General features: G+C 38.1%; 2 protein-coding genes across 2 annotated transcripts; both read right to left on the bottom strand.

Annotated features, from left to right (window-relative positions):
- Positions 1-3,485: 3,485 nt before the first annotated feature.
- Positions 3,486-4,415, bottom strand: LOC104397318 (olfactory receptor 6A2-like). The gene is given in 1 exon segment (XM_010007270.1): positions 3,486-4,415. A coding segment is annotated over 1 exon segment (930 nt).
- A 6,330-nt stretch (positions 4,416-10,745) lies between these two features.
- LOC104397317 (olfactory receptor 2A12-like) lies at positions 10,746-11,690 on the bottom strand. Its single transcript, XM_010007269.1, has one exon. The coding sequence runs from the start codon at positions 11,688-11,690 to the stop codon at positions 10,746-10,748; it is 945 nt and encodes a 314-aa protein (XP_010005571.1).
- Between the last annotated feature and the right edge of the window lie 2,266 nt (positions 11,691-13,956).

Here is a 13,956-nt window from a genome sequence, read left to right as displayed (position 1 = left end):
GGCAGCTGAGCAGCTATGGATAAAATTTCATTTCACCTCTCAGAGGAAGTTATCTTGTCTGAGTTGCCTTAGTGACTGTAAACAAAGTGTGGGTATTCAAAGCAAACAGCAAAAGTTGAGGTAAAAGATGAAATAACTTCATTTTAGCACCATTGCTGATGTGGTTATTATTTGGTTTTGAGATAATAAATTATGTTTCTTTTCTTTGCTTAATTTTTGTTAATTAGGTTGTGTTTATTTAAGTAAGGACTGTCCAGTTTAGGAAAAGCTGTCTGACAGCCAATGTGTTGAGGACAATTTGTCCTGACATGGAACTCAAGTGAAATCAGTAAAGAGAATTTTCCATACAGCTAAATGACCCATAGAGCAGAAAGAAAAAGATGGACACATAAAACAGAAAACAAACTGAGAACTTGCAGCATCACAAAGATTTTGAAAATGCAGAGAACAGCCAGTAGTAAAAATACAGTCTAGCTTCTGATACTGGGGGGCAGAAAGACTTCCTATGAAGAAAGGCAGAAACTGAAACCTGTTGGCCAGATTGGTCAAATCAACACCAGGAAAGAGTAAGTCCTGCAAAGATTTTGTCTCATAAAGTGAATGGAGCTGTTTATAAACACGTTGCACTTCTATTTAATGCAGATTTTAAATACTTTTTCTATTAAAAAAAGCTCATACATGAAATATATTTTGCAACAAGGTCTGTCACTTAAGTTTTAAAAGCCTGTTGTTTCTTTTTGAGTGCTTAGTTAAGTCCAGACAACAAAATGGGGAAAGATACATGACTCTAAGGCAGTGAAAGGAGAGTATGGGAAACCTCTGTAAGGTGAAAGATACTAAAATACACTGAGAGAGGGCTGCTGGCTTATGAGGTGTCACATACTAAGGATGTAGTCACCGTTAAGATTGCGAAAATCAGCAAAACCAAAGCAAACATGAAAAAAATAAAATAAGGATTACTCGGGTTTTTTGGAGGAAGGGAGAAAAAGTTCTTATGAGGGGTAGCAAACAATATCATTAGGGCTGTTTTGGGGTCTGCGCTGAGCAGCCCTGTACTTAATCATAAGAGCTTGGTGCAGGACAGTAAACCTGTTATTCTGTTTATATCATGTGTTTGACTTGATTTCACAGTCAGAGATTTAGGGTGATTTCTCTAGTGCTGGTGAGGGAGCTCAGAGGAACTGAGCTTTCTAACAGACTGTCTCAGGTTCAGATGGGCCATGTGAGGTTAAAAACAGAACCATAAGACTTTATACATTTTATGTTCTATGATCTTCCTTAGTCCTAGGACAGGGAGAACATGAGGATTTTAAATGCATGAACCTCTGTGACCACCTGTATTGATAAAGCAGAGCAGCTTCACTCTCTGTGGAAGGCGTACACCTTGAAGGTTCCCCTTGACATTTAAAAGCAGAATAGGAAATGAACATTAATATGTACACAGTGAAAACTAAAATGGTCAAATTAGAATTGTGGAGGAGACAAGTGATGTGCATGGCATGTAGCTGTCTTCTTGAGACATACATCATTGAGTAGTTACAAGCTTGTGGAATTGATTGATGATGAGTCTGTAACTCATGTAATGCAATGCAGGCAGAGTCTGACCATTCTAAAAAGGATGAGTGATGAACAGTACGAAGTCTAGGCATTATAGGCCACCTAGCAAGGAGAACAGAATTCCCACCTACAATATTTAAGAGTTAAATGTTGTCAAATAGTAAAAATAAAGATGAATTTTTAATTAAAATAATTTTAAAATAAATTTTTATTTCACTTAAAGAGAGGAGCATATCTGAGTATGCAGAATCATAGCATCATAGAGTTGTTGAGACTGGAATGCCTCGGCAAGCTTGGCAGTTGTATTTAGTTTACATGGCAAGGTTTTAGTAATGACGGGGCCTGAAGGGTGGTCTTTTTGAGAAGAAACCAGAGACTGTCCCCATATCAGAGACAGTTTCAGCCAGCTCCAAAACAGACTCACTGCTGCCTGAAACAGCCAGTCAGAGAAGCTGGTGGCACCTCTGTGATAACATATTTAAGAAAGGCTAAAAACAGTGGCAGATTTGAAGGAGTGAGAAAAATGTGAGAGAAACAGCCCTGCAGACACCAAAATGAGTATAGAACAAGGAGGAGGAGGTGCTCCATGCACTAAGATGGAGATTCCCCATCAGCATGGAGAAGACCACAGTGAAGCATGTTGTCTGTCTGTGACTCATGGAGGATCATGTTGAAGGAGATAACTACACTGCAGCCTGGTGCAGATAGCTTGAAGGAAGCTGCAGCCCATGGAGAGCCTGTGCTGGAGACAGGTCCTGGCAGGAACTGGAAGCCAGCGGGGGAGCCATGTTGGAGCAGTCTGTGCCTGATAGACTTTAGAGTGTGCAGAAGACTCATAAAGTTCATGAAAAAATGTATCCCTGGGAGAGACCTCATACTAGAGCAGACGAAAAGTATGAGGAAGGAGTGGCTCAATATTATGAACTGACTGCAACTCCATTCTCCATCCCACTGCAGTATGTGGAAGGTAGGAGGTAGAAGAGTAAGAAATTAAGAAGTGTAGTTGAGCTTGGGTAGAGGGTGTAGAGGGAAGGCGGTTTTAGTTTTGTCTTTTTTTTTTTTCTTTATTTTTTCCCCTTCACCATTCTGTTCTATTTGTACTCGGTAATAAATTAATTTTCCCTCAATTGAGTCTTTTTTGCCCATGAGGGTAACTGGCAAATGATCTCTCTGTTCTTTATCTGAACCCATAAGATTTTTATCTTATTTTCTGCTTCTGTCTTTATAAGGAGGGACAATGAGAGAGTTGTTTGGTGGACACGTGGCCACCAGCCAAGGTTAACTCACCACAGCAATCTCCCCAAATCATCCTCTGAAGTGAACCACTAGCAAGCAGGTAAATCTTTCTGCATACCCCTCAGGCTCACAGGTCAGGTCTTTATGTCTCACAGAGGGAACTCAGCCTATCACTGTGACTTGCCACATCCTTGCAGCACTGCTGTGTGGTTCAGGTTCAGATGGCACTGATGCTTGTTTGGATAAAGCATTCAGCCACCTATCTATTTCAAGAACATTGAAACCATTCTGTAGCTGCAGATCTACAGGGAGAAGAAGAGCCTTGCTTTTCTTGCCAGAGGTTACAAGCTTCCGGTCTTTACTCTTATAGTGCTTCCATTACCCAAGCTTCCATTACCCAGCCTGGTATGGGATCAGGATGGCTCACTCGCCTTCTGTACAGTTGGGAGTTCATGCTTTTCTTTCTGCAGAAGATCCTGTAATTCAAGTTTATCATCACCTCTGATATCATACAGTCTGTTGACCTCCTTCCATTGCTCCTCCTCAAGCCGTTCCCAGATTCCAAGAAAAAAAATATTTGAATGGTCTTGCTTCAGCTTCTGAAGCACAAACCAGAGCTTTCATGAAGAGATTTAATAATAAAATCCAGTTATTTCTGTATGGTTTTCTAAGTGATACAATCTCTTCTGCCATTAAACTTGTAAATTTTTTCTGCAAGGAAACATTTTTCTGAAGATCTTTTTTAGTCCATCCTTGATTTCTTGGTTCCTCAGAGAGTAAATGATAGGATTGAAGGGAGGAATAACAATAGCATAGAGAGCAGACATGATTTTGTTTGTGTCATGAAGTGGAAGTGGTTTTGGCCTCACATAGATGACAATGACCACTATAAGGCAGGAGGCACAGGTGGAGAAAGCTTTTTGGCAACCTTGTACAGATGAGATGTGAAGGACAGTGAAGATTATATAGGTTTAGGATAGGATTACTATGGAGAGAGGCATCAGGAGAATAAATAAGGCAGCTACAAAATCTGTAAGAGCAGCTCTTTCCATATCTGTGCAGGCTGAATTCAAGAGAGGAGAAACATCACAGAAGAAATGGCTGATTATATTTGGTCCACAGTATGTTAGCTGAGAGATAAAAAACACTTCGCATCCAACAATTGAGAAACCAATCAAACAAGATCCCATAGTAAGGAAGACACAGTGTCTCATGATAGTAGAGTAATGGCAAGGCTTGCAAATGGCAACATAGTGATCATATGCCATGGCAGCCAGGAGGAGGCATTCAGTGTTGCCCGGGCTGAGGAAGAAGTACAGCTGTGTCATGCATCCCATGAAGGATATTTGCTTTGTCACTGACACGAAGCTCAGCATTGTTTTGAGGAGTGTGACTGTCACATACCAGATCTCTGGGAAGGATAAATTACTCAGAAAGAAATACATGGGGGAGTGGACCTTATAGTTTGTCCAGACAGTCAGGATGATGAAAATATTTTCTGCTAAAACTAAGACATATGTAATGAGAAATATTGCAAAGAAGAGACTCTGCAGTTGAGGAGCAACAGGAAATCCAAGGACAAACTCTTTGACCGGGCTGTGAATGCTCTCTATGTCTTCCATCTACCTCTGTAAAGACAATTACATAAATGTGTCTTCTTCTTATTATTAGTGATTGCAATGTACTAGAATATCTTTCTCCCTCTCTCATTCTACAGTTGTTTTAAATTTCTTTCACACTGCAGTCAAATTAATATTAGTGTTGATATTGCTGTAAATACTAGTTTTATTGACTATTAAAACATTCAAAGACATATTATTTAGAACAAATAACAATAATTCTGAATTTTCTCAGTGACACGTATAACTTCTCCTTGACCTTCTAGAAGGAATTATCTGTTATTATGTCTAGTAATATTCTAATTTTTACAATGAACTTGTTTGTGACTATGTGAAGAGTTGCCAGAAAACCACTAACCATAAATACTTCTTAACATAACAAGATATGATCACCATCACTATCAGTATTTACATGATCATAATCAAAGGAGTATTATTTTATGAAGTTGAAACTTTAATAAAGGTCAGAACTCAAGGTGTAACTTAAACATAAACAAAATAATAAGCATAAGTAAAGCTTTTCTCCTCCATAGTCCATGTGTCTAGAAATTGTGGTCTTAATCCAAAATCCAATTTGAAAACTTCCTACATTGTTTCATATTTTCAAATAACAGATACATTTCCCATCTTATTCCCATTTTCTATAATATATTCCAGTATAAGCATATATAATATACTTATATAATACATAATATATTATTGCATAAGCTGGTTGCAAGCCTTTATAACTAATGAGTGTTGAAGTCCTCTTTTTTATGATAAGGTCAAGATTCAGTTAGATACACATAGATGTGAAGCACCACTTAAAAACTCCCAGGATATCTGAGCTGTCCAAATGGGTATGAAAGATATAACAGAAGATTTACAGTAGCCCTGTGCCTTTCTTGAGTAGCAGCTGGTGGCCAGGAGGTATAGCTAAGAGCTGTCTTGTTTCAAGCCATTGAATCACATGTTGAGGAACTGACTCGCCCATAAATAGCTGCCTACTACCAGTTAAGATACCATGTGCTACTGGAATTGTAAATTCATTTCAAGTAGATATAACAGGATCTTCAGGGGACTTCTGCCCTTCTGAAATGAAAACTGGAGGTTGAGCAGAGTATTTCTGGGTATCTCAAAAGCAGACAACTTGTTCAAGTCCATTTTGTTACATTAAATTTGTATCTTGACTTTCTTGTGATTACCAATGTAATCCTGTTCATTAACAGTAGAAGTTCTGAGACTTACAGGCTGATTCATTTGTCTAAATATAGCTACTTACTGTTGTTTGAGATAGCCTAGGCTATCCAATATGTGCTTCATCAGTTGACAGAACATGTCCTGTGACAGTATTTGGAAGATATCGTCTAGCATATCTCAAGGGGTATTAGACACCTACACTTAGGCAACTGAATCTTAACTCCAATCTCATACTTCTACATGTAGACACAAAAATTAAGTTAATGTGACAGCTGAATCACATCACTGTTGTCTAATCAATGAAGAAAAAGATACAAGCAAAGTGAAATTCAGATTTCATACTATGCATCTGGCTGAACAACCTTGAGGTTCTTTCCTGATTTTCTCTATTAACTATAAGAAAGCCAGGGTTGGGTTTCCCAAACTTAGATGGGAAAGGTTCTAAAGTAAAAATTTCATGTTAAATAAATAAATAATGCATGTAATTCCATGAATCATTTATTGATAAAAGGTTTCTAAACTCTCTACTCTTTTAGTCTGCTATATTAGCATTAACATTGCATTTAGTTCTTGAGTGCCTCTCTATAGAGGCTTGTAATAGCATCTTCTGTAACTGTAGGTTACAGGTAGGATGTTAGGTCCTTTTTCATAAAGTTATTTAAATGAGTCATTATATTTTGAAAGGGAAGGAAAGCTGACAAAAAAATATCTTCAGCTGAAAGATACTGTGTCACTTTCCCCGCCCCCCCCAAAAAGTCAGATTTACTGTGTGGCTTCTCACTAAAAATAATGAAAAAACCCAGTCTTTTCCATGATTTTTTTTTTTCTTACTAGCTTTATTAACCAATATGCTACTCAGCAGACTTCAATAAAGTATTATTAATATTTCTGATAAGAAACACTAAATTAGTAAATACTTCTATTTCACTTACAAATTTGTGTCTTTGTACCACTGTTGAATGGACTACTTGAAGACTGTGCCACTATATCTGTTTATTATTTCTTCCCTTTCTTGCAGACATCATCAGTGCATTTGTTTTTTTCTTCCAAAGGAACCTATCACAGAAAAAAATTATTTCTTCTCTCTTCCTTAGCCTGGCAATAGTATTTGTCATTGAGCTTAAAAAAAGCCCCACCCCAACCATAAAAAAAGAGAAGGTCTGGTAATCTTCCAGTAGCCAGAAATAGATTAAGCAAATAAGCAGCATTCCTGATTTTAATTAATTATTTTTTCATTTGTTACTAAAACTGCTGATGAAATTGCTGAACAGCAATTTCACAGCCACTCATTAAACAAATCTCAAAAGTTTCTCTTCTAAACAATGTGAGGTATATAACAAAAAGGCCTATGTTATTGTAAAGATCAGAAAAAAACTTCTTTACTGTGAGAATGACAGAGCACTGGAACAGGCTGAGAGGTTGTGGAGTCTCCTCCAGAGACATTCAAAGCTGGACACATTTGATGTGCTCACCTGTGTGATGTGCTCTAGGTGATGCTGCTCTGGCAGGGGGTTGGGCTGGATGATCTTTGGAGGTCCCTTCCAACCCCTAGGATTCTCTGATTCTGGGATTCAGCAGAGAGTGAGTCTTTTGGGACTTCACACTCCATTGGTCTTTCCTGACACAGCAGGTATGACAAGGAAAATACTCCGTATCCCACATGTAAAGACCAGTTTTGGGGTTGTACCTGTGTAAGCTAGTTAACTTAAACGGAGGAGAGGAATCAGCATTGGGTAGGATTTATCCTATCCCAAATAAAGCAGTTACGACACAAATTACTTGAATTATGCTCTAGAAAGGATTGATCCATTACAAAGCAATCTTGTACAATTAGCTCAAATAGAGATAATTGTTAGGTAGTTAGTCCTAGATGAGATGAATCCCAACCCTGACTACTGATTTTCCTATATTCAGAAGCTTACCTCAGCTGTCTAGTTAAGAATTAATCATGTATCTTCTTATGTGTCAGCATTGATACTGACATCTTCATAGGTCATTCATTCTGCTCATTATCAGCTAGTTCTACAATGCTAAAGGGATTGGTTCCCAAAAAATGGGCCAAGGGGTGCAGAGGGTTTTAAATTCACTTTGCTTAAGACCAATCCCCCTCAGAATGAAATGTCTAGGATAATTCTGTATGGCATTTTATCTAGATCTCTTAAACTTCTGTGATGCCATGAAGATCTGAGGAAAAGTCCTTCCTTATTACTACTTTTCTTTCTCCCACCTCAAGTTGCCTGAAAAAATGACAGAATTATGTTTCATGTAGTCAGTATATTATTTCTTACAGCATTATATGAGTAGGATGTACTACATGTATATATTTGATATTTGAGGGTATCACACCCTGCTGGAATAGGCCTGAAATTCCTTCTAGTGTAATAGAAACCAAGCCAACACACTTTCATCAATAAAAGGAGGGAGATTTTAAATATGTAATCCCTAGATCTGGAAATGTTTAGATTACTCCAAAAGGTTGTCCAGATATGAATACAAGTAGGTGCAGTGACTTGAGATCATACTTGGGAATCACAACTCGGGAATGAAGTGGTGGTAAAGCTATAGATAGAGTCATCTTTATATACTTTTGTTGGAATAAAATACATGATTACAAAAGAGAGGTTTTTTTTCCAACAAGCACTTCAGAGATAGCCCAGATGAGTGATTTAGACAGTTATGTCTGTGAAGAACTTTTCCTCCATCTAAAAATATTCTGATGGCTCACATTCTTTGTTGTTGTTGTTACTTGATCTGAGAATATGTATAATAATATCAGAATATTATGTTTTTTCCATGCTTTCTATATAGATATATTCATGCCATTCTATGATTTTCAAAACTGTGAAAAAATTGGCATTGTTAACATTTGACTATATTCTCATTTACCTAAGAAATTTGGAAAAATAATTGTAGATTCATATTTAATTTACAGTACACATTTTGTACTACAAGTTAGTTGGTGTTGTCTGATTGCTAAATTATTTAGTATTAACTGCTTATCACATGAACTTAATTGAAGTCTAAGGCATAATGGAAAAATTGCTATTTTACCAATTGGAAACAGTCATTCTGACAAGCAGAAATTGTCAAACAACTATGGAAACTGAGCCAATGAAGAAGATTAAAGTTAAAATAAACTAACCCTCTGAATAAACAAACATACATACAAAACATACATACAAACAAACATAACAAAATAAATAAATTAATATAGTTCAGTTGTTTGTTATTTTTTTTTCTGTTGTGTGAAGTGGACTGAAATGGAGCAGAGATATCTTCCTTCCTCTGAAACAAATAATGATAATCCTTTGACCTAGTAGAGAGTTTAACACTGTTCATTACTTACAGATGAATTTTACTCTAATTGAGATTTATGAGACAAATTTGTGATTTCCAAACTTAATGAGGGTACTTAGATACCAGCTGCTTTGTATGAAACAGAATCAAACAAAGTGGAATTCATCTCACTTGGATTTAGATATCTAAAATACTGTCTGAATTTGCCAGCTTATCACAGATGAGAAAAGAGGGCCTTAAGGTTGCTTAAAGAATCACCAACAAAAATATTAGGAAAATCTAAATTAAAAAAAAATATATATTTTAACATAGATATATAAAAATGTAATTATTTTTAAATTTAATTATTTTTAATATAGATTTATAAAAGTGTGACTCAACAGAATTCCGTGGAAAGGTTCACTCTAATACCATGTGAAAGGAACATGCAGGGGTTGGAATTGGATTGTAGTGATTTGCTCAGGGATCAGTGGAAGGAATGAAGAACAGTGGAAAGAATGAGGAAAGCTCTTCTGTTGAGTCACAATGATCAAAGTGGAGTCCCTTGCTTTCTAAACTTCTCAGAGAGGAGTCTGGGTATGGCTAGAATCAAACCTAGGCCCAGACTTTGTCAATGGTTTATGACTAAAGGGTTTAGGTGTAGGGATTTCAGTGTAGTGCTTTAACATTACATTATGGGTCTGGTGTGAATTTCAGGTTGAATGGTATTATTATAAAAAATTATGAAAAGTCACTTTGCTCTACTTGTTGAACCTGTTGCTCAGACGCTAAAGGAACAGAAGAGTCGTATCTACAACCTCTGTAGGGTGGGGTTAGACTAGACAGACAGCAAAATTGACCAAAGTATTCCATTCCATATATGTATGTAAGCTCTGTGTAAGGTCAGAAATCACAGAAAGCAACTTCCTTCCTGCTTCTTCCCTTCTCTCCTGTCCATGACCAGTGTCCAGGGAGGACTCCATCCATCCATCCCCGTTGATCTCCAGGCCCCTGCATCCCTGCCCCTCCTCACTCTCCCCTCAGCTCCTGTCTGCTCTGCCCTCTCTCCAGCAGCTCTGGGACATTTTGGGGCTGCTCACAGCTCAGGAGGTGCCAGGAGAGCTTCTGGGGGTAGGCGGAGGCAAGAGGATTTGAACATTCTTGAACATATTTGTATATCTTGTACATATTTTCTTTTATCATTAGTATATAATTAAAGCTGTCTAGCTTACTTTTCAATCCAAAAAATCTCTCTTCTTCTTATCTCTCTCCTTCCCTACCTGGGAGGGGGAGGGGATTGAGAGCATTGTTGTCACTGGTTTTATTGCTGATCCTGAGCCAAACTGTGACATCAAAGGTGTCCTTGCCCATGGCAGCATTGTTGGAACTAGATGATCTTTAAGGTCCCCAAACCTGTGAAAAGAATGGCACACACAGTTGCCATCTCCCAGTGAACCTTATCTTAGCCTATTTCACTTAGTCTTTTTTTTTAGACATTGTCCTAAGGCAAAGAGATAGAATGATAATAATGCACTTATGTTCTAGTAACATTACCCCACTTATTCTTAAAACATGGGATTTCAGGAGAAAAAAATCATGTAACTTTAGAAATATGTGGTTTAGACATTGGTATATGACATTGGAGAAAACAGGCAATTTTAGAGTAAAGTTTATTTAATTACTTCAGACGCCTCATTTAATGTTTTGAATTTCATAGTGCTTGTGCTGGCTTTCCCTAATAACTGTAAAGGCAGTCCAGCATGAGCAGTTCAGATGGCCATTTCTCCACAGTAAGTGTATGCACTTATGAATCCATGTCTATGTGATTAAATAGTAGTTGTATACATAAAAACCTCTATGAGACATACCCTGTGTTGCTTAGGGCCATGCTTCCATTCTAATAAGCCTCACCAATGCTTTCTTGACCTCCATGTTCCTCAGGCTGTAAATAATTGGATTTAACATTGGGGTAAGAATATTGTATACAATGGAGATGATTTTGTCCTTCTGAGGCGAATGGAAAGAGTTTGGTTTCATGTATGTGTAGATGGCACTTCCATAGAACAGAACTACAACCATCAAATGTGAGAGGCAGGTGGAAAAAGCTTTTTCTCTTCCCTTGGCAGAGTTTATCTTAAAAATAGCTACCAAAATGTTCATGTAGGAGAAAACAATGAAAGTGATAGGCATCAGCAGGGTGAAGAGACATCCCACTTGAGTGACCAGCTTGATTAGATATGTATCTGCACACGCCAGCTGCAGTATAGTAGGCATCTCACAGAAGAAGTGATCAATCACACTGGGACCACAGTAAGGCAGCCTCCATGTCAGGACAGTGTGTGCAATTGGCAGTACCAGGCCACTTACCCATGAGAGTGAAGTTAATATGACACACTTCCTGTTGCTCATGGTCGTTGTGTAGTGGAGTGGGAGACATATGGCCACATGTCGGTCGTATGCCATGACTGCCAGGAGGATGCATTCAGTAGTTGCCAGCACAAGAAACATGTACATTTGAACTGCACAGCCAGTTAATGAGATAGTTCTTCTCTGAGCTAGGCGGCTTATGAGCAATGGAAGAAAAGTGCTGGAAGGGTAACATATATCTATAAGCGATAAATGCCTGAGGAAGTAGTACATTGGCAAATGCAGATGAGGGTCCAGGTGGATAAGACAGAAGATAATTAAGTTTCCTAGTAATGTTATCATGTAAATAAGGGTGAAGAAGGCAAGTATGAATTGCTGCAACTTTGGATCACCAGGCAGACCTAAGAGGGTGAATTCCGCCAGTAATGTTTGATTGTTGCTTCCATTTGGAACCATGCTTTCTTCAGTGATCAAAATAAATAGCCTGTGATAGAGAGATAAGTAAGATATTAAATAACCATGGCTGTCCTATGCATGGAATTTTCTTTCTCCAACACAATTTTGAACACAACATAGAGATAACGGGGCTCTTATAGAAGTGTACAGTTTAGAAATCCTCATATGAACTGATTGTCCAGCCTCCATTGATACACAAAAAATAGATACAGAAAAAAATAGTCTGTGATCTATCTCATCACTCTATCAAACAAAAACAATAAAATCATAGATTATAATTCCAGAAAACTGGAAAAACAATATAGGGTTGTCTTATTGAATGTTCCTTTTTTTACCTTGTGATTTCAGAAAAAAATAATACAGTATCTTATCCCTTCATGTGCATGGTATGTCCTGAGTTGTCTTTGCTTATTTCTCAGCTAGAAATAGTAATACAAAGAGGTGTAGCATACATACACTCCTAATTCAATTTATGAAGTGTTTGGCTAAAAATGTGCTTTCTTGACTACATGAATGATATTTTTCATTGTTTAATAGAAAAGTAAAATTTAACTTGTGTAATTTATAAGATAAATTCTACTAATGCTTCGATTTTTTACAGCTAAATCTGTCACTATTATCCATTCACTTGGAGACTGTCAAGAATTGCTCATTGAGGTATTGCTGTTTCTTATATGGAAGAAAGAGAAAATACCATGATCTTAGCTAATATCTACAGAAAGACAGAAAAATATGGGATAGAATTTATTTGGAGATTGTTATTTTCTATTCAATAAACACAGAAAGCAATACAGAATTAGAAAAGTAATTTTACACAGCTTATGTCAGGACTATGACATCCCAATTCATATTGCAAATACTGCATTCTTAATCTCCTGAAAAGCTGCTACTCAAAGAAACTTAATTTTAACTACTTGGGAAATTCTTCTCTAAAGAGTTTCAAGTATTTTTCATGTCTAGTTCTAAAACATATAATACAGATTAGCTTGTGCAGAGATATATTAAAACATGCAGACATACTAATATGATATTATTTAATTAAACTAATTAAAAGTAAAAGGAAACCATAGCATACTGTGAAGCTCTTGCTGGACTTCTATAGCCAAATATCTTGTCTTTGGTGTTCCAGGAGAGGAGTTGTCAATAATTTTCCATCTGTAATTGTATTTCTGATTTCCATTCTTCCTAATTCACTGTGATACTCAGAAAGTGAAACCACAGTTTTTGAAGAACTGCTTTGATGCTTCATTCATGGGCAGAGCTGACAGACAGAAAACTGCATCTTTTGTGTAGAGTTGCTATGGGGATCTGATTAGGAGTTTCGCTAGCTTAAAAAGATTGAAGATAGGAAACTTCCTTATGTATTTTCTCTTATGCCATCTGGGACATGTTCCCTAGAGCACAGACTAAAAAAAACAAATTACAAACAACAGAGAGAACAAATAAAGGGCTCCAAAGTGAGTTTATAGCACAGAATCTTGGAGATCACCTATCCTGAGATCTCAATTGGGCTTGCATGGTGCTTTTTCAGGTTTTAGCTACATGTGCACTGTTGTGCTGGTTGAGGACATCTAGATCACACTTGGATAAAATGTCCATAATTTTCAATAGAATCATAAAATCATTTAATTGTTTGGGTTAGAAGGGGCATTTAAAGATCACAGAATCACTAAGGCTGGAAAAGACCTGTAAGATCATCCTGTCCAGCCTATGACCTGACACCACCACATCAGCCAGACCATGGCTCCACCACTTCCCTGGGCAATCCATTCCTATGCCTGATCACCCTCTCCATGAGGAAGTGCTTCCTAATATCCAACCTAAACCTCCTCTGGAGCAGCTTCAGGCCAGGCCCTCTTGTCCTGTCACTGGTTGCCTGGAAAAAGAGCCCAGATCCCACCTGAGCACAATCTCCCTTCAGGTAGTTGTAGAGAGTGAGAAGGTCCCCCCTGAGTCTCCTCCAGCCCCAGCTCCCTCAGCCTCTCCCTATAAGACTCTGGTCCCTTCACCAGCCTCATTGTCTCCTCTGGACCTGCTCCAGCACCTCAAGTTGCTTCTTGCAGTCAGGGGCCCAGAACTGCCCCCAGGACTCGAGGTGAGGCCTCCCCAGTGCTGAGCACAGGGGGAGAATCACATCCCTGCTCCTGCTGGCCACACCATTCCTGATACAAACCAGGATGCCCTTGGCCTTCCGGGCCACCTGGAGACACTGCTGGCTCATGTCCAACCAGTTGTCAACCAGTACTCCCCGTTCCCTCTCTGCTGG

The sequence above is a fragment of the Chaetura pelagica genome, unplaced genomic scaffold, assembly GCF_000747805.2.
Source record: "Chaetura pelagica isolate M959 unplaced genomic scaffold, ChaPel_1.0 scaffold441, whole genome shotgun sequence".
Lineage (NCBI taxonomy): Eukaryota > Metazoa > Chordata > Aves > Apodiformes > Apodidae > Chaetura > Chaetura pelagica.
This window is presented reverse-complemented; position numbering and strand designations above follow the sequence as displayed.